Source organism: Cynocephalus volans, chromosome 8, assembly GCF_027409185.1.
Source record: "Cynocephalus volans isolate mCynVol1 chromosome 8, mCynVol1.pri, whole genome shotgun sequence".
Classification (NCBI taxonomy): domain Eukaryota; kingdom Metazoa; phylum Chordata; class Mammalia; order Dermoptera; family Cynocephalidae; genus Cynocephalus; species Cynocephalus volans.
In genome coordinates this window covers 21,448,301-21,466,985 of record NC_084467.1, presented here as the reverse complement: position 1 = coordinate 21,466,985, position 18,685 = coordinate 21,448,301, and the positions used below count along the sequence as shown (strand labels likewise).

The 18,685-nt window shown below is 40.7% G+C and overlaps 1 protein-coding gene across 2 annotated transcripts in view; it reads right to left on the bottom strand.

The window, feature by feature from the left end:
- WDTC1 (WD and tetratricopeptide repeats 1) overlaps positions 1-18,685 on the bottom strand; it is a 59,073-nt gene that overhangs the window by 14,820 nt on the left and 25,568 nt on the right. For both annotated transcript variants that reach the window (XM_063104718.1, XM_063104719.1), the window contains exons 4-6: positions 6,085-6,131; positions 5,589-5,700; positions 2,288-2,475 (exon numbers count right to left, since the gene is read on the bottom strand). In XM_063104718.1, the coding sequence (XP_062960788.1) occupies positions 2,288-2,475; positions 5,589-5,700; positions 6,085-6,131 (347 nt within the window). The remainder of the gene's footprint in view (positions 1-2,287; positions 2,476-5,588; positions 5,701-6,084; positions 6,132-18,685) is intronic.

The following is an 18,685-nucleotide window of genomic DNA, read 5'->3' as shown; positions in this document are numbered from 1 at the left end:
TGGCACCTGTTGTAGGCTTCTCACACATTCTATTTTATTCTAACATAACCCCTTAAGGCAGATACTACTGTACTCATTTTAAAGATGTCAGTATTATTGCTACTATTATACTACTATTGATTACTAACAGTTTGTGAGAATATGCTTCGTGTCCAGTATGGTCCCTAAGTGTTTTACATGTATTTAATTAAATCCTAACATCATCCATAGGTACCATTAGAACACTGAGGTTCAAAGAAGTTAAATAATCTGCCTGGGATGACACAGCTAGTTAAGTGCAGAGCTAGGACAGCTTCCTAAGACTGAATTTTAATCTTTTTTCTCGGTTCTTTCCTAACCTAGCTTCTTTCAGGAAACAAAGGAAGTATGGAGGTGACAGAAAAGAGAATCTGGAGATCATCTAAGAGCTACCTAGAAATACCAGGGGCCAAGGCAAGCCCAAAAGTCCCATCCACACAGAAAAGTTAATGGCAAAAAGTCCACCCAGCAGCAGCAAACTCCCACGGCTCCAGACTGGGGAACTTCTTTGCTGCCAACACACAGGTACCTTCAGAGAGTGGGCAGGGACATCACCCATGTGCTCAACCGCCTCTCGCCTAGACATCTGTAATAATGTCTTTGCCTTGTCTTTCTAAGCCATCCTCACCAGACCGTTCTTGCTAAAATATTGTTTTATATCACTCTCCTGACCAAAAATTTGAAGATGCCTCAATACCTTTAGCATGAGTTTACTTTAAGTTCACTTTTACCAAACTCTTCAGTCTGGTTCTCAAGACCTGATTTCACATATCTCTCCAAACTTATCACCCAGTTTGCTAAATGTGGATCAATTAAAACTACAGAATTCTTTATCCTGTGCATACTGTGTTTATCCCTGCCCTCACAAACTCTGCTCAAGCTGGGGAATCCACTCTGCTTTTCCTTGCCCATCCAAATCCTGTCTTTTCTGGCAGGCCCAGCTTATGTTCACCTTCTGCTAGGGCACCTTGCCTGACTGTGCCTACACCTAAGTGCTTAGGATCCTACCCAAAGCCCTAGATGCTTAGCTTCTACCAGCTGGCCCTAGCACAGTCTGGTCAGTCAAGGTCAATAAGTGCAACACAGAGTCGGACCTGCACCTGACCAAATGCTTTCTGTCTTCTAAGGGCTACGCTAGGGCTTTACATGTACTATCTCAATTTTAATGCTCAGACCAACAGTAGAGATATTATGATTATTGTCATTTTACAGATGAGGAAACTGAAGTTCAGGGTGAAGTGACTTTCCCCAGTCAAACACTGAGTGAGAGAGCTAGGATTTGACCCCAGGTCTGTCTGACTTCAGTGCCCCGATCTTAACTACTGTGTTATAGTTTATACACGGCTCAAATACTTCTCCTTTGTAACAGGGAAGAGGGCACAAAGTCCTATTGGAACTCAAAGGAGGGGGATTAAAGCAGGCTGGGGAGATAAGGAAAAAGTTCTAAGGTCACATCTCAAGGAAAGAGTTAAAGAAGGTCAATGATACCATTTTAGGATGAAGGGAAGCAGAGGCAAATGTGTAACAATACAGGGCATTGGAAAAGGGGACAGTCCACTTTACCATCTCTGGTTGGCTCTCCCCACATCCCAGGCATATGCCCACTGGCCAGCTGTTCAAAAGAAATGTATCAAGGACCTATGTGTGCCAGGCACTATGCTGGGCTCTAAGGACACAACCAAGAACCAGACAGACATGGAATTGGTATAAGACAGTTTACTACTCGTGAGGATACAGACAAAAGAGGATAGAGATAAGCAAAAATTTTAAAACAGTACAGATGGTAATTGGAGTTATAGAGGATACAATTAGGGTACTGAAGCAAAGAATGATGTCTATCTACTTTAGACAGGATCAGCAGAGAAGGTGCTCATGAAGATGACTCAAGCTGATCTCCCTAGGGTAAGAAAGAGTCAGACATGGAAAGGACTGGAGACAGAGAATCCCAGGTAGAGGAAACAGCAAATGTGAATGCCCACAGGTGGCAGAGACCCCAGGCATCTGAGGTGGTGAGAGAGGGCCAGAAGGCCTGGAGGCAGTGCAGGGGAGGGTAAAGAGGGAGGAAGGTGAGGGTGGGGTAAGCACATGTTCCCAACCGAGTTTGTACACAGACAGCTGCCCTGGGCAGACAATCGAGGCTGGACCTCTGCTGGGGGGAAGGGGCCAGTCCTGTGAAAGGAAGCACCACGGGCAGATAGGATAGAGGGGGAGTCATCATGCAGTGGAAGCAGGGAAGGCACAGGCCCCATTCGATGCCCCAGACCCTTACCGGATAAGCCCATCCTCAGCAGCACTCCAGAATGTGTTAGGCCACATGGGTGCTGTGGCGATGCGTTTCACTCGGTTTGTGTGGTCTCCAAACATGTGGATAGTCTCCTTTACTGTCAGGTCGTGGACATGCACCTTGGAGTCAGCTGCCCCAGTGATCAAGATGCGGTCGCCAGCGTGAGGCAGGAACTGCTCGAGAAATCGAAGAAGAGTTTGACAGATGGTGGGAGGAGAGTTGCCCATGGAAGGAGACTAGCCTGGATGGCAACACCCTTTTCCTTCTCCACATCGGATAAGAAAATGAGCCCATCCAAGACAATCCACCAAAAAAACTTTGGATCTTGAGCAGTAGCCTATACGCCTAAAGGTCAAAATCAAGACACGCACCTTATTTGCAAGAGTGGTCCTGACCTATGCCAAGTTGGACTGCCTGAGGAACAATCTTTATTTGATCCCTCTCCAAGTAAGAGCTGAGTGGATGATAATCACAGCTGTTAGCATTTACTAAGCATTTACCATGTGCTAGACAACAGGGCAGCTACTTTAACTTACTGATACTTAAAACAGCCCCATTAAAAATTGAGGTTCAGCACTAACATGCAGCAGGACTGTGTTCAAACCCAGGTCTGTCTGGCTCCCACTTGCCATACTGCTTCGCGATGACTATTTCATAACTTCAGATTAAGTAATAAATCAGTCCTAAAGTGAAAAGGATTTTCAGTGTTTTAAGAGAGTAGATGTTTTAAACCGGTTCAACTGTTTGTGGAGAACAATCTGGCAATAGGTAACAACAAAGATAAAAACTATTTCTATCTTTTGACCTAAAACTTCCACTTCAAAGAAATAATCCAAAAAGAAAAAAGGGACCTGTATAGAAACACTCAGAGAAGCTCTCCTTATACTAGCAAATAATGGAAACAGCTCAAATGCTGAAACTTGGGGAAGGGCTGAGCATTGAGAGGACACATCTCTATGCAGCTATTATAAAGAATGAGGACCCCACCACTCTGATGAAGTTGAGAACAAAATACTGCAGGTGACATCTGGTAAGAACAAAACAGTTGCAGATAGATTCAAATAATGAAAAAAAAAAAAAAAAAAGTATGCACCTTTCTATCACCTAACTTTAAGGAAGAAAAATATTTGGGGGTGGTGTTAGTTGAATTCTTCTCTCCTCTCTTGAGTTCAAAAGATTAAAATATCTTTTTTTTTTTTTTTTTTTTTAATTGTAAAGTTCATTCCAACCCACAACAGGCTTGGGTGGTGGTGGTGATGGGTGTGGGGGTAGGGCATTATTCTGCATTTAAACAACTAAAGTCCCATTTGATTTTATATGTTCACGCAAGAGCAAAAATTCACTCTTTCCACATGTGCTTCTCTAAGGGCTCATTAAGATAAGGGATAGCTAAAATACACGGAATTTAATCATTTTTAGGAACAATCAGTAGTCTTTAATCCTGTCTAGAAACAGCGTATACTCCACGCACAGTAGAAATAAGTGGGAGGGCCGGCCCGTGGCTCACTCGGGAGAGTGCAGTGCTGATAACACCAAAGCCACGGGTTCGGATCTTTATATAGGGAGGGCCGGTTGGCTCACTTGGGAGAGCGTGGTGCTGACAACACCAAGTCAAGAGTTAAGATCCCCTTACCGGTCAAAAAAAATAAAAATAAAAAAAGAAACAGGTGAGTCCTTGTGATGTCCTGTGGCTCCTGCCACACTCGTCACACACTGCAGTTGCCACCAGGGGGAGCGCAAGGGTTAAATAAATACATCTGTAGTACTGATGAACTAAAGAGAGAAGAATCTTCCATGTTTTTTTTTTTTTTAAACAGAGGAAGAGGCTGAGAGTCCATGTATAAGCATCTTGCCCAAGGTCTTACCATTCAGGAGTATCAAGACCATTGACAAATTCTGGTCTCTGAACTCAATGTTTTGTGCGCTATGATGCCAAACTGGAGGCTTAGGTCCCCTTCCCCAGGTCTGACTATACCGACTCAAATGGGACCTACCACTTTTCAGGGACAGAAAGCAGTCTCTGTTGGGAAAGAGGAGGGGTTTAGGGCAATAAATAGGTTTTGAGCTCGCTAATATACCTTCTTGTTTAGGTATCTTGTAATTCCTCTTGATATTAATAATGAAAATATTTCTTAGATTAGTGAGGTATTCAAAAGACAGTGCTCCATGAGTGCTCCCTACCTCAGGGATAGGACACTTACTATATCTTCAAAAGGCTGTTCTGCCTTTTTCAAATAGCTCTAAGCATTAGACAATTCCTTCCTTCTTCAGGCCCACATTTGCTTCTATGGCCACTAGTCCTAGGTCTGTTCTCTGGGATCAAAAAGCACAAGTCTCACGTCACTTCCACATAACAGGGCTTCCAAGGTCACATGTAAGTCCCCTTCCCCCGTCTCCTCAGCTCACCTCTACTCTACAACAAATGAAAAGATTAATTTCCTATGAAAAGGCAGAATAGCTAAAAGCATCTAGCACAGGCTTTTTTTTTTTTTTTTCCTTAAAAAGATGACCAGTAAGGGGATCTTAACCCTTGACTTGGTGTTGTCAGCACCATGCTCTCCCAAGTGAGCTAACTGGCCATCCCTATATAGGGATCTGAACCCGTGGCCTTGGTATATCAGCATCACATTCTCCCAAGTGAGCCACGGGCCGGCCCCTTAGCACAGGCTTTTTAAAAACCAAACATCTCACTGAACTGTAATATCAATGCTATGGATTGCAGAGCTTCCTTTCTAAAAAAATTAAATGATTTATTTATTCATTGTTCATGGCTCTGGGAGACTTTCCTTAGCTACTTCCCTTTTACAAATGAGTACCTGTACCAGCCAGCCGCCAAAAATCCCCAAAACATCTAGCAAAGCTTTTGGCTGGCCAGTTAGCTCAGTTGGTTAGAGCGCAGCCTCATAACACCAAGGTCAAGGGTTCGGTTCCCCATTCCAACCAGACAGCCGGAAAAAAAAAAAAAAAAAATACAGATGAGTAAACAGGCTCAGAGAGGTCAGCTGATTTGCTTAGTTCACAAAACTTCTAAGAGGCAGATACCAAAGTCAAATCCAGGTCTGCCTGTTCTCTAAATACATGCTCATAACCACCCCCCACCATCACCACTCACACAAATAGAAATCCATCTAGACTTGGAGGAAGAGCATGGAAAAGAGATGCAGTTTCAGGAATCACCACCAGATGCTCAGAGCACAAGGGTGTCTGTGATCCCAGGGGGTCCATGGGACACACAAATGCCAACATGACCATGCCCTCAGCCTAGTCACCCCTTTCAGTTGCTAACCTTGACAGAGAAGATATTTGCAGTGTGTCCCGTGTGCATGGAGAGCAGCTTCTTGTGGTGCAATGGGTCCCACACAATCGTGTGCTGGTCGTCAGAACCAGAGGCCAGCAAGCTGTAAGCACAGTGAGGGATTCTGACTTCTCAAGCTCCGAGGCCACCTTTCCCCCTCCCACGTTCCCAGTTTATAAGGAGTTAGGCCATACAGAACCTGAAGAACAGTAGATGTCATCAAATTTAAGGTTATCTTATAAACATTAGTTGATTCTCTTCTATTTTGTCCTGAGAATTTCCCATTATTCCTGGAACACATTACCTTATTAAAAAAAAAACAGGTTGGATAATCATCCAACCTTCCATCTATCTGGGATTAATTGTTTAACTGTGTGCTGATAATTAAGAACAGCAGACCGCAGTGGTCTCGTGTCTGCTCTTTTCCTTAGATCTTCTCAGAGGAAGAAATTCCCTTCTCCAGCACCATGTGCTTTCTCATACTTACTCTCCTTTCTCATTCCACTCCAGACAGTTGACACATCCTGAGTGACCCTGGGGGAGCAAATGGAAAGGCACAAGAAGAGAGCTAATTAGAGGTTCTTCTGGGGAACTTACCACCAAGAAGTGAAACTGAGCAGGTAAACCAGTGTTTCAATTTTCAATGTTTTCCAGGTGCATGTGAGTGGCTAGCAATGACTTAAACTGACTGGCATCTTACAACATAAAAAATACTTACATATTCACAGTCTGATTTGATATGGGGTACCTCTCAGCCATAAAGGGCTGGTTTCATTGATCCCATTTTCAGAAAGGTAAACTGAAGTTCACACACTAGTAAATAGTAGAAGTGAGATCCAAACAACTTTCTGCTCCTACCACTAGAAGGGATATGTCAACAGTCCCTTCAAGGAACATCCCACAGCCACAGAAAATGTGCCCAGAGAGCATCTGACTCAAAGGCAGCCAATTAACTAGAAGGCTAATCTTTTATTCATTTAGTACATATGAGGGTACTTTAAAAAGTTCATGGAAAGATTCATATTATCTTTTAATTCTACTTTTCCACATATTTTTTCAAGTATTCTTGTATTTATCAAGCACCTACTGCATGCCAGGTACTGTTCAGATGCTGGGGGTAGGTACAACAGTATACAAAACAAAGTCCTGGTCTTCTGGAGCTTACTTCAAGTAGGTAGTGCCTGGTACAGTAAGGCAAATTGGACCAGAGTCTCAATCTTGGGGATATGAATTGAGAAACATGGAGAGATTGAGGCGTTTAACAGTATATGCTGAAGCTGAAAGCATGCACAGAGATATCATGGCAAAGCTGTAGTTATGAGGACACAGAATCCATGAATGAGCAGAAGGTATGAAGGAGCAAAATGAGTCGCACATGAAGATAAGAGAATAAGTCACGGGCATTCCTACATACTGTTTTTTCTGTTCCTGCACCCTCCCTCACTCCTCACAGCACTTTGATTTACACTCCGTTATCTCCCTGCCCCAAATCAGACCATGTGTTTCAGGAAGCATAAATCCATTGTCCTTGCCACAGTGATAGGTTCAGGAATTTAGGCCTAAACCAAAAGAACATGGCATTCACTTGGCCACAGGGATTGGCTCATAAATGAGCCTGTGACCCCAATCAGATGCAAGGGGGAACGATTGCTAGGAGCTTCTGGAAAAAGAGTTTTCTCATTCTTAGGAGAGAGGATACGGAAGAGATGTCTTTCTTCCTCTGGATACTGATGTGACACCTGGAATTGCTACACATATTTTGCCACCATGAGGGAAGCTAGCCCAAGGGTGAAATCAACACACAGAGGAGAGCCCTGCCAAGGGTATCACAGAAAAATGGAGCCAGAGTGACCACAGTAACCAACCCTGATACCTACCCTATTCCTATACTTCCAGTTAAGTGAGCCAATTAGTTCATTATTGTTTAAGGCAATTTGAGTTGGGCTGTAACTTGTGGCCCAAAGCATCCTAACTAATAAACTCCAACTCATTCTTCAGGTCTCAGTTGACAGGTACTTCCTTCAAGATGCCTTCCCCATCCTGTAAATTCGGGAGGGAGGCATACCCTTCCTGTGGGCTCCTACTGTCACACGCATTATGGCAGTGTTGACGTGGTTGTTTTCTTCCACCAGACTGAGCCCTGAGAAAGCATGCTTTGTGGATTCCATTCATTGCATCCCCAAGGCCAGTTATAGTGCCTGGCATGTATCTGTTGCCTAAATGAACAAATGAACTCAGAGGGACTAGTGGGAAGAACTGAGAGATATGAACAACTGTAATCTTCCAGCAATCTAGTCAGAAAATGCTATCCCCACCTTCTCCTTCCCTCTTATCCCTTGTCCTGTAAAGGTTCTCATCTGAGTTGAAACTCATTTCTTCCCAGGTTCTCTACTTATATATCTACTGGACACACTGTTAAAACCTGCCAGATCACGGCTGACCTGGGCACTTGGATGAAACCTCCCACATGTCTCTGGTCACTCTTTCTGGGTCAGAATCATTTCTGTTCCTAGTCCTCTCATTTTCTCACCAGGCTTTAAATTACTTGTGTCTAGGGTCACAGCTTCAACTTGGAATTTCCCAGAGTACCAAGGGCCTTGAAAGAGTGCCACTTACTGAGGGCTTACAAAGAGGTAGGCAAAGTGCTAAGCGGGGCACTTGTGGCAGGCAGAATAATGGCCTCTACAGATGTCTGTGTCCTAATCCTCTGAAACCTGTAAATAAGTTATTTTAGATGGCAAAAGGGACTTTAGAGATGTGATTAAAGTTAAGGACCTTGAGATGGAGAGATTATCCTAGGTTATCCAGGTGGGCCCAATCTAATCACATGAATCCTTAAAATTAGAGAACCTTTCCTGGATGCAGAGAACTAGAGAGATGAAGATGTGAAAGGAGTTTTGAAGACGGAAAAAGGGGGCCAAGACCCAAGAAATGCAACAGCCTCTAGAAGCTGGGAATAGTAAGGAAGTAAATTCTCTACAGCCTTCAGAGGAACACAGCCCTACCAACACCTTGATTTCAGTCTGATGTGGATCAGACTTCTGATCTACAGAACTGTAAGATAATACATTTGTGTTGTTTTAAGCCACTAAATTTGTGGTAATTTGTTATTGCAGCAATAGGAAACTAATACAGCACTCTACATCCATTATCTCATGTAAGATACAGGTATTATTATTACTCATTTCACAAATAAGAAAAACAATGCTCAGAGAGTTTAGGTAACTTGCCTAAGGTGGAACAGCTAATAGTGACAAGATGCAGAATTTTTCTTTTTTCTTTTTTTTTGGTGGCTGGCCGGTACAGGGATGGATGCTGGATTTTAACTCAAGAGCTCAGGCTCTCAAGTACTATCTGAGAAATCCACTAATATTTCCAGAATGACTGTATTTGTCCATGGTATTTGTCCTCAAATACCATGTACACAATTAGTATACAAAGTACCGAAGACAGGGGCCATAGTGGACAAATATAATAGTTATGATTCATTTTTACATGGTAAAAAATAGCTCAGAGGCAGATAAGTTGGAGAAAGTACAGAAAGGAGGTTCAGACCAAATTCTACAAAAATACAAAGTAATTATTGTACAAAAATATATTAATAAAGGGACTTACAAGTTAGAACACACATTTGGGAACTTGCCTTACAAGGAACAGAGTATTTACGAGGAGTCATTTTGGCTTCAATAAATAAGGCTGAATTGGCTATAGATACGTAATCTATCATCATGTTGAAGAATACAATGGAAGAAAATATGCTCACCACATATCAGAGTTAAACAATTGGTAAAAAAGAAGGAGAGAAAAAAAACTTTTAATGAATTGGAGGGACTGTTAGAGATGGAAACCTTTTTACTTAAAGTGAGCTATGCACACACAGGGAACTGAGGGAAACAGGAAGTGTACAGGGAAAGAACCTGCAAAACCGCTCCTAAAGCTCCCTTAAGTTCCAAATTACAACCTAACCTTCAGTTCCAACTTAACTTTATTAAATACTGATTATAATTACTGTTTGTTATAAGTTTCCAGATTTTGCTAGGTAGCATGGTGTACAGGAGGAGGAAGAGGCAGGAAGAAGTAATTTATCATTGACATTGCTTAGAATTGTAGGTGCACAATGACGATAAAAGCCAAGACTTTTAGTTGGTTTTACCACTGTTTTTAAATTCCTTACAGACTATGCACCCCCTTACAGCTTTTACTACTGTCTCCACCTTGGTATGACACTAGGTAGAATACTAGTATTTATATAAACTCATTATCATTCCCTTTTACAGGTAAGACCAAGTCTCAGAGTTATTAAATAACTTACCCAAGGTCACACAAATTATAAACGCCAGAACCCAGATGAGACCCCAAGTCAATATGACTCCAAAGTACAAGTATTTCTTTAACTGTGCTGGACTACCTCAAATGCTACCCTTACTCCCACCTGTATTTAAAAAATATCTCATTGCTACCATCACCTTAGAGAACTGTTTGGCAATTTCTTATAAAGTTAAGTTTATATCTATTCTATGACCCCGCAATTCCATCCTAGGTATTTATTCAAGAAAAATGAAAACATTTGTCCTCAAAAAAACTGGTATGTCATCTGCACCCAGCCCGGCAATAACCAAGCCACCTCTGGAAGCCCACCGGTCTCCCCTGTGGGAATGTGGGGGCCTCAATCCCACCCCTCCTTCTTCCTCCTTCTTCCATCCCATTTCCTTCCTCTTTCTCCTCTCCCTCCTGCTCCCAACTGCTCTACAACATCATAGAATGTAAAAAAATAACATTAATAAAACTTAAAAAAGAAAACAAGCACACAAACAACAACAACAAAAAACTGGTATGAGAATATTCTTAGTGGCTTTATTTTTAAAAGCTCCAAATTGGAAATAACCCAAATGGTCATCAGCAGGAGAATGGATAAACAAACTGTGGAATATCCATACAGTGGAATAATACTCAGCCATAAAAAGGAATGAACTATAGATACATAAAACAACATGGATGAAACTCAAAAAACATTATGTTAAGAAGCCAAACACAAAAGAATATATACTATATAATTACATTTACATGAAGTACAAGGACAAGCAAAACTAATCTATGAAAACATGAGCCAGAAAGTGGTTGCTCTGAGGCACAAGGGTTGACTGGAAAGAGGGAACCATGGGAATATTCTAGGGTGATGGAAGTACTTTCTATCTTGTGAGTGGTAGTTATATAATTGTCAAAACTCACTACTCGAGACCTATCCACTTTATATAAATCACACCTCAGTAATAAAAGAGAGAAAAAAGTTCCTAACAACAACCATAGTAGTAGCTAACGTATACTGGGCACTACCTTACCAAGTACCAGGGACAATACTGTGTCCTTATATGCTTTACAACTACCTTATGATGGAAACACCATATCATTCTCATTTTTCAGATCAGGAAAAAGTTAATGCACCTAAGGCCCCATTTTAAGTAAACAGTGTAGCCAGAATGTGAACACATGTCTGACAGATTCCAGAGCTTGCTATTTTTTTAAATTGACAGATAACATTGTATGTATTTATTGTGTACAACATGATGTTTTGAAGTATATATACATTGTGGAATGACTAAATTTAGCTAATTAGCATATGCACTACTTCACATAGTTATCATTTTCGTGGTGAGAATACATAACATCCACTCTCTTAGAATTTTCAAGAATACAGTATATTGTTATTTAATTACAGTCACCACGATGTACAATAGAGCTCTTAAACTTATTCCTCCTATCTAACTGAAATTTTGTATCCTTTAGCCAACATCATCCCAATCCCTATCCCCAACCCCGCTACTGTCCTAGCCCCTGGAAACCACCATTCTACTCTCTAGTTCTATGACATCAACTTTTTTAGATTCCTCATATAAGTCAGATCGTGTATTTGTCTTTCAGTGCCTGGCTTATTTCACTTAACATAATGTCCTCCAGGTTCCACCCATCTTGTCCCTAATGGCAGGATTTCCAGAGCATGGCTTTTCAAATTAGGAGCTGTCTCAAACTGCCTGCTATATGCCAGCATTGTACTGGGCTCAGGAAGACATGACCAATCAGACAGACACTTTTCCTGTCCTCACAGAGCTAATGAGGTTTTGTTTTCTTCCCTTCTTCTCCAAACCTGTAACATTAGCTTTCTCCCAAGTTATTATGACCTCCTCATAAACATCACTTCAAATGGCTATAGGACATTCCTCCAAAGGTTAAATTCTTTCTTTAGTGTTGCACATTTAGCTTGGTTCTGACTTTGGTGAGTTGACGTGTTTCAAAAGTCCAGTGTGAAAAGAACATTTACAAGTGACCGGGCAGCCCAGACTAGGCACAATGCCATGGTTTTTTGCATTTGACTGAAATATATAGAATCTATGTTGTAATTCATGCTGCTCAGGAAGCTCTTATTAGTAGCCATGCTTTGAAAAAGGGTTTTAAGGGGGCCGGCCTGTGGCTCACTTGGGAGAGTGTGGTGCTGATAACACCAAGGCCATGGGTTCGGATCCCTATATAGGGATGGCCAGTTAGCTCACTTGGGAGAGCGTGGTGCTGACAACACCAAGTCAAGGGTTAAGATCCCCTTACTGGTCATCTTTAAAAAAAAAAAAAAAGAAAAAGGGTATAAATAAATACAATTTGGTAGACAACAGTCTATCAAAATGTGGGGTCTACAGGGGAAAGGTAATAAAAGTCATTCTTGTTGGGGGGAAAAGTTGGGACCCATTGTATTAAACGAATTAAAAAAGAGAAGCAAAGAACTGGGAAATCTGCAAATCAATATTTATCCAGGTATATCCAAAAGGACCAGAGACCCTTCTGTCCAAATTTTTGTTTTATAAGAGGAAGCTGAGGATCTGAGGCTGGTTAGTGAGAGACAGAACTGAAAAGTGAAAGGGCTGTCTGGATTCAACTCTGGCTCGGCCTCTTCCTAGGTGTTATGGGCAGTCACCTAGCTTTCTCAAAGCCATAGATTTTTCATATATACATTTGACCCTTGAACAACACGGGCTTGAACTGTATGGGTCTACTTATATGTGGATTTTTTTCAATCAACCATAAATTGAAAATACAGTATTCGTGGGATTTGGAACCTACCTATAGGAAGGGGCTACTTTTCATATACACAGGTTCCCAGACCAATCCCCTGCTGATACCGAGGGAGGACTATAAATTGAGATGACAACAATATCAACTTGACAAGATTGCTGTGAAGATCAAATGATGTAATACATGCAGGGTACCTAGCTCATTTTGGTGAATACTGGCTCCCATCCCTGAAACTAGTCCTCAGGTATCCTCTCTTGCCAACCTATGTGTATTTCTTCCAGATCTCAAAGAGCCTTCCACAATAGCTAGGATATTCACAAACGGCACACACCTTGAACTGGATTCCTTCCTATTTACCTACTTCAGAAGAATTATTTCTGTAGCTATTAAATTGCTACCCCAAGACCTGAGATACACTCTTCTCTCCTGTTTACAGACATTGGAACTTGAGACTCTTCAGCTTTTGAGTTCTAGGACATATACCAACAGCACCTCTGAGTTCTCAGGACTTTGGCCTCAGGCTAAGAATTACATCACTGGCTTCCCTGGTTCTTAGGCTTCTGGACTTGGACTTGGACTGAGTCACGCTACTGGCACCCAGTCTGCAGATGGCCTATAGTGGGACTTCTCAGACTTCACAATCATGTGAGCCAATTCCCCTAATAAATCTCCTCTCATAGATTTATATACATATCCTATTGATTCTGTCTCCCAGGAGAAACCTAATACAAGGAACAAGCTTAAAGGATTTTTGAGACCATTTTCTGACTTGGAGACAAAGCCTGTGACCCAATTTGCACAGCTACATATAAGGACCCTCTCTTAATTGCAAGCCAGTGAGACACATTTAACTTACCTGCTGACTTCAGACCTAAACCCTTGTACACTGAGGTTTCCCCTAACGAGTCAATGTCAAAGAGCATGGAAGTTACAACTGCTCAATGGAACTTCCCCAAGAAATGCCAACTAGGAAAGATAGGAAGCAGATGGCCATGTGTTTCTCTCTAACTTCTTAAAAAACAGTGTGGAGGCTGGCTGTTTAGCTCAGCTTGTTAGAGCATGGTGTTATAACAGCAAGGTCTAGGGTTTGAACCCCCGTACTGGCCAGCTGCCAAAAAAAAAAAAGACAAAAAACCAAAACACTGTGAATGAATCTGAATAAGCAAGATTTAGTTCAAAATCCAGCAAACATTAATTGAGCACTTCCTCAATGCTAGGGCAGGTGCTAAGCTTTCACATATATCAATTCATTTAAGCTTCACAATGTACGTATTTATTAGCATGTATTAAGGTTACAAAGGTTCAATATTATAGCAGAATGGAGCAAGTCCTAAAGGCTAACAAAACTCTTTAAAATTCTTCAAACACTTCAGAATGGTATTCTTCTGGGCAAATAAACTGTTACTTTCTTTTAAAAAAAATTCTTTACTCACTGTCCATTCATTCACTTAATGATATGATAGTTATCTTAAAGGCATAATGATAATGATTTGAATATCCAGACATTTTCCATAAAATCTTTCCTTTTGTTTCTTCTTTAATCTAGCTCAATGGTTTCTCAAATTATAGTGTGCCTAAGAATTACTATATGGAGTAGTAATAGCTAAAACTTAACTTACTATGTGTCAGGTCCTAATGACCTGTCCTAAATGTGTCATATAATTACTCTTGAAAATTCATTAAATTGGGGCCGAGCCCGTGGCGCACTCAGGAGAGTGCGGCGCTGGGAGCGCGGCGACGCTCCCGCCGCGGGTTCGGATCCTATATGGGAATGGCCGGTGCACTCACTGGCTGAGTGCAGGTCATGAAAAAGCCAAAAAAAAAAAAAAAAAAGAAAATTCATTACATTGTCCATAAAATATAGTTAATATGTTTCATGTCTACAAGCTGTATTTCCTTGAGCAAGTTCTTTAACCTCTCTGTGCCTGATATAGTTTGGATATGTTTGTCCTCCCAAAGATCATGTTGAAATCTGATCTACTTCATGTGGAAGTAGTTAGTGTTAGGAAGAGTTTGGGTCATGGGAGTAGATCTGTCATGAATAGATTAATGCCCTCCCTGGGCAGGAAGGGGTCATGAGTGAGTTCTCACTCTATTAACTCCCAAGAGAGCTGGTTGTTTTTTTTTTTTTTTTTTTTTTTTTTTTGTTGTTTTTTCGTGACCGGTACTCAGCCAGTGAGCGCACCGGCCATTCCTATATAGGATCCAAACCCGCGGCGGGAGCGTCGCCACGCTCCCAGCGCAGCACTCTACCGAGTGCGCCACCGGCTCGGCCCAAGAGAGCTGGTTGTTAAAAAGAATGTGGCACCTCCCTCTCTCTCTCTCTTGCTTCTTTGCTTACCACATGATCTCCTTGTACCCACTGGCTGCCCTACTGCCTTCCACCATGAGTGGAAGCAGCCTGAGGCCCACACCAGATGCAGCTGCCCAGAATCATGAGCCAAATAATCCTCTTTTCTTTATAAATTATCCAATCTCAGGTATTCTGTTATAGCAGCACAGAAACAGACTAAAACAGTGCCTCATGCTCTACATCAGTGAAAAAGAAGATAATAACCATACATAACCTTATAGGGTTGTTGTGGGAAACAAACAGTATTTCTAAATTACTTTGATCTGTCACTTTGACAGCTGAGTGGTAGAATCAGAAATCAAATAAACCCAAATATGTCCTTTTCATTGCACCATGACAGTTAAGACTTACAGCACAGCCTGATGCAAAACTATGATTATTGGGGAAAGAAAAATCCTCCTAGAAGTCATGAAAAGGAGCAATTTAAAATATATTTTAATTTCTATATGCTTTAGCTAAAAATCTAAGTATTCATAAGTATAGTGGGTCAAGGCAACAACCATAATTCATATTAGAAAGTTTTCTCTTATACTGGGTTTATATCTCTATCCCTACAAGCTCTCTTTATTTAGTCAATCTCCTAACAATTATTTGAGCCCCTGTTATATGGTAGGCATTCTTATACATGAAAAGGCTATTATGGTAAATAAGACAGAGAACTCAGGGGAGGGGGAAGTGGGGGCAGAATAAACACATGAATCAGTAGGATGAGTTCAGATGGTAATAAGTGTGCAATGAAGAATATAGAAGATGGTGGTGGGATATACTTCAGATGTAGTGAACCAGTAAAGCCTCTCTGAGGAAGTAATATTTGAGGTGAAATCTGAATGCTGAGAGGAGCAAGTTACACGAAGAGCAGAAGGAAAAGCATTCCAGGCATAAGGAAGAATGAGCACCAAGGTAGGAATAGGCTTGGTATGCTGAAGAACCAGAATGAAGGCCAATGTGGTTAGACCATAGTGATGAAGTGGACAGAGTGAGATGAGCAAGACAGGCTCAGGGAGGTGAGCAGAGGCCAGATTCTAAGGGTGTCATATAGGCCATGGCAAGAGCTTCATGAGTCCAGGAACTGTGTTGGTCTTATTCACTGCTACATTCATTTCCCAGTGCCTAGAACATTCTTGGCATATAGTAGGCACTCAATATTTGCTTGATTATATGACTGAATTAATGAATAGCTCTTAGTTCTACCCTTTGGTCCTTCAAAGCATGAGTTTACTCCATCATCTAAAGCAGATAAAGTTGCAGACTTCAGGACCCTTTACACTTAACTACTTAAGCATATATTTCTAAGAACATGGTCATTCTTTTATTTAACCAGAACATATTTTCAAAATCAGGAAATTTAACACATATAATACTATTATTTAATATCAGTCCATATTCAAATTTCACCAACTGACCCAGTAATGTCCTTTTTATTTGCCTGATCCAGGATCTGAACCAGTATCACTGCATCTAGCTGTCATTTTCTATTTAGTCTCTTTTAATCTGCAACAGTTTCTCAGCCCTTCTTTGTTTTTTATGACATTGACATTTTTGAAGAATATATAAACTGTTCTGAAGAAATTTTTCTCTGGATTTGTCTGATTATTTCCTCATGATTAGATTTAGGTAATGCATTTTGACAGAAATATTACCTCAGTGATTTTTGTGTCCTTATTGCACGTCAGGTGGCATATGATGTCTGTCCTGGTTAAGGTTGTACCCACCAGGTTTCATCACAATAATGTTACTATTTTTCCCTTTGTTACCTGTGAGAAAATACTTTATACTGTGCAAATATCCTGTCCTCCATCAAATTTTCACCCAATAGTTTCAATCACCCATTGATTATTCTTGCCTGAATCTTTTACTGGTATGGTGGTTATAAAATGGTGATTTTCTAACTATCACTTCTTCATTTAGTGGTTGGCGTTCTGCTAGAATGAAATGCCTGCCACGACCACTGCAAACTCAGGTATTTTTTATTCAGTGGGTTTTAACTCATTACTGTCATTATTCATCCTGATGCTAAAATTGCCCCTGGTTTGGCCAGCAGCATGTCCTCCAAGCTGGCTCCTATATGCTTTTCATATGTCCCTATCATTTTTCATGTATTTCTTAACTTTCTGTTTACTTTTCTGGCATAAGCTGTTATGGGCTCATCATGTACATTCCCTGCCCCAGCCCTGGAATCAATTATTTCTCCAAAGACTTCTGGTTCCTTTTAGTAGAGAATGGTATTTAGAAACCAGTAACTCGTAACTACTGAGGTACCATTGCTTCTGGACCTCTTCAGTGGACAGAGCTGGAAATAATACATAAATATAGATTTCTATATACTTTTTAAAAATCACAAGTTCATATTGATACTGCTAATTCCAATAGAGTTCTTTTTTGCCTTTCCTTATTCCATACTTGACTTTCCCTTCTTCCCACAGTGACAACTCTGGCTCCTGACAACACTGATAAATTACTCATTTGTTCCATTCTACAACACACGCGAAATAGTCACAGAATTGCTACAGCAATACTATCACAAATGAGAAATCTACTGAGTTCAAGATTTCTTTGAAGTTCATTTGGCCTTTATGCTGAGAATACAGTTCATATAGTCAAAGTACTGTGTTCAAAAACTACTTAGGTTAGTTGGCATCTCCCTTCCCATCCTGTTGATTTAATTTCACTTTCTGAGGATGTAAAATCTCAACATGTTTCTCAAAGTAAAAACTACAAAAAGATACAGAGAAGGGTCATTATGCTTTCTCTACTCCTCCACTCTCTAGCTCCCATCCTATGGAGGTAACCAATCTGATTAGTTTCTGCTTATCCATCCTGCGCCTATGTTTGCAAAAAAATATGCAGGAATATATATATCAGTTCTTATTTTCCCTTTTTTGTTACACCAAAATTGTTAAAAATTATATTAAAATGGCCCTTAAACATATGGTATATATATTCAACTTCACTCATAAGAGAAATTTAACATAAAACTATAGTGAGATACCATTTTTAACTTGTCAGAATGATAAAAAAAAATTCAAAAACTTAACCACACAGTCTGTTGGTGAGTTGTGGAAAAAGACACTATCATGAATTTCTAGTGGAAGGCAAAATGGTGCAACTCCCATGGTGGGAAATTTGGCAATGTCTAAAAAAACCACATATACACTTACGCCCTGACCAGCGCTCCCACTTTTAGATTTTCTACCCTGAAGATACAGCTCCAGCAATACTAAAATACATAGGTACAAGGTAATTCATTATGGTATTGTTGTAATTATAAACTTTTAGAAACAACTCTAAGTGCCCATACATGGGAAATTCATTGACTAAATCTTGATACAGCTACACAATAGTATACTATACAGCTGTAAAAAATAAGGAAGAATTCTATGAACTGATATGGGATGATTTCCAATATCACTTTGATCGTTCTTCATTATCGAAAATACCCTGAAGTCCATCCAATTATCTATTGCTCTTCCTAATGCTTCAGTAGTTCTTCATCCTCAAAAACACCTCCAAGTCCAGTCAGCCAATCCCTCTACTCTCTCCTTATATGCTACCTCATGTTTTTACTTCCCTCCCTATCCAACTAAGAATCCATGATTCATTACTGCAGCCACTTCTTGCAACATTCATTTGACAAAACCCCTACACTGAATGATCTCCTCGCTTTCTAGGATCTTCG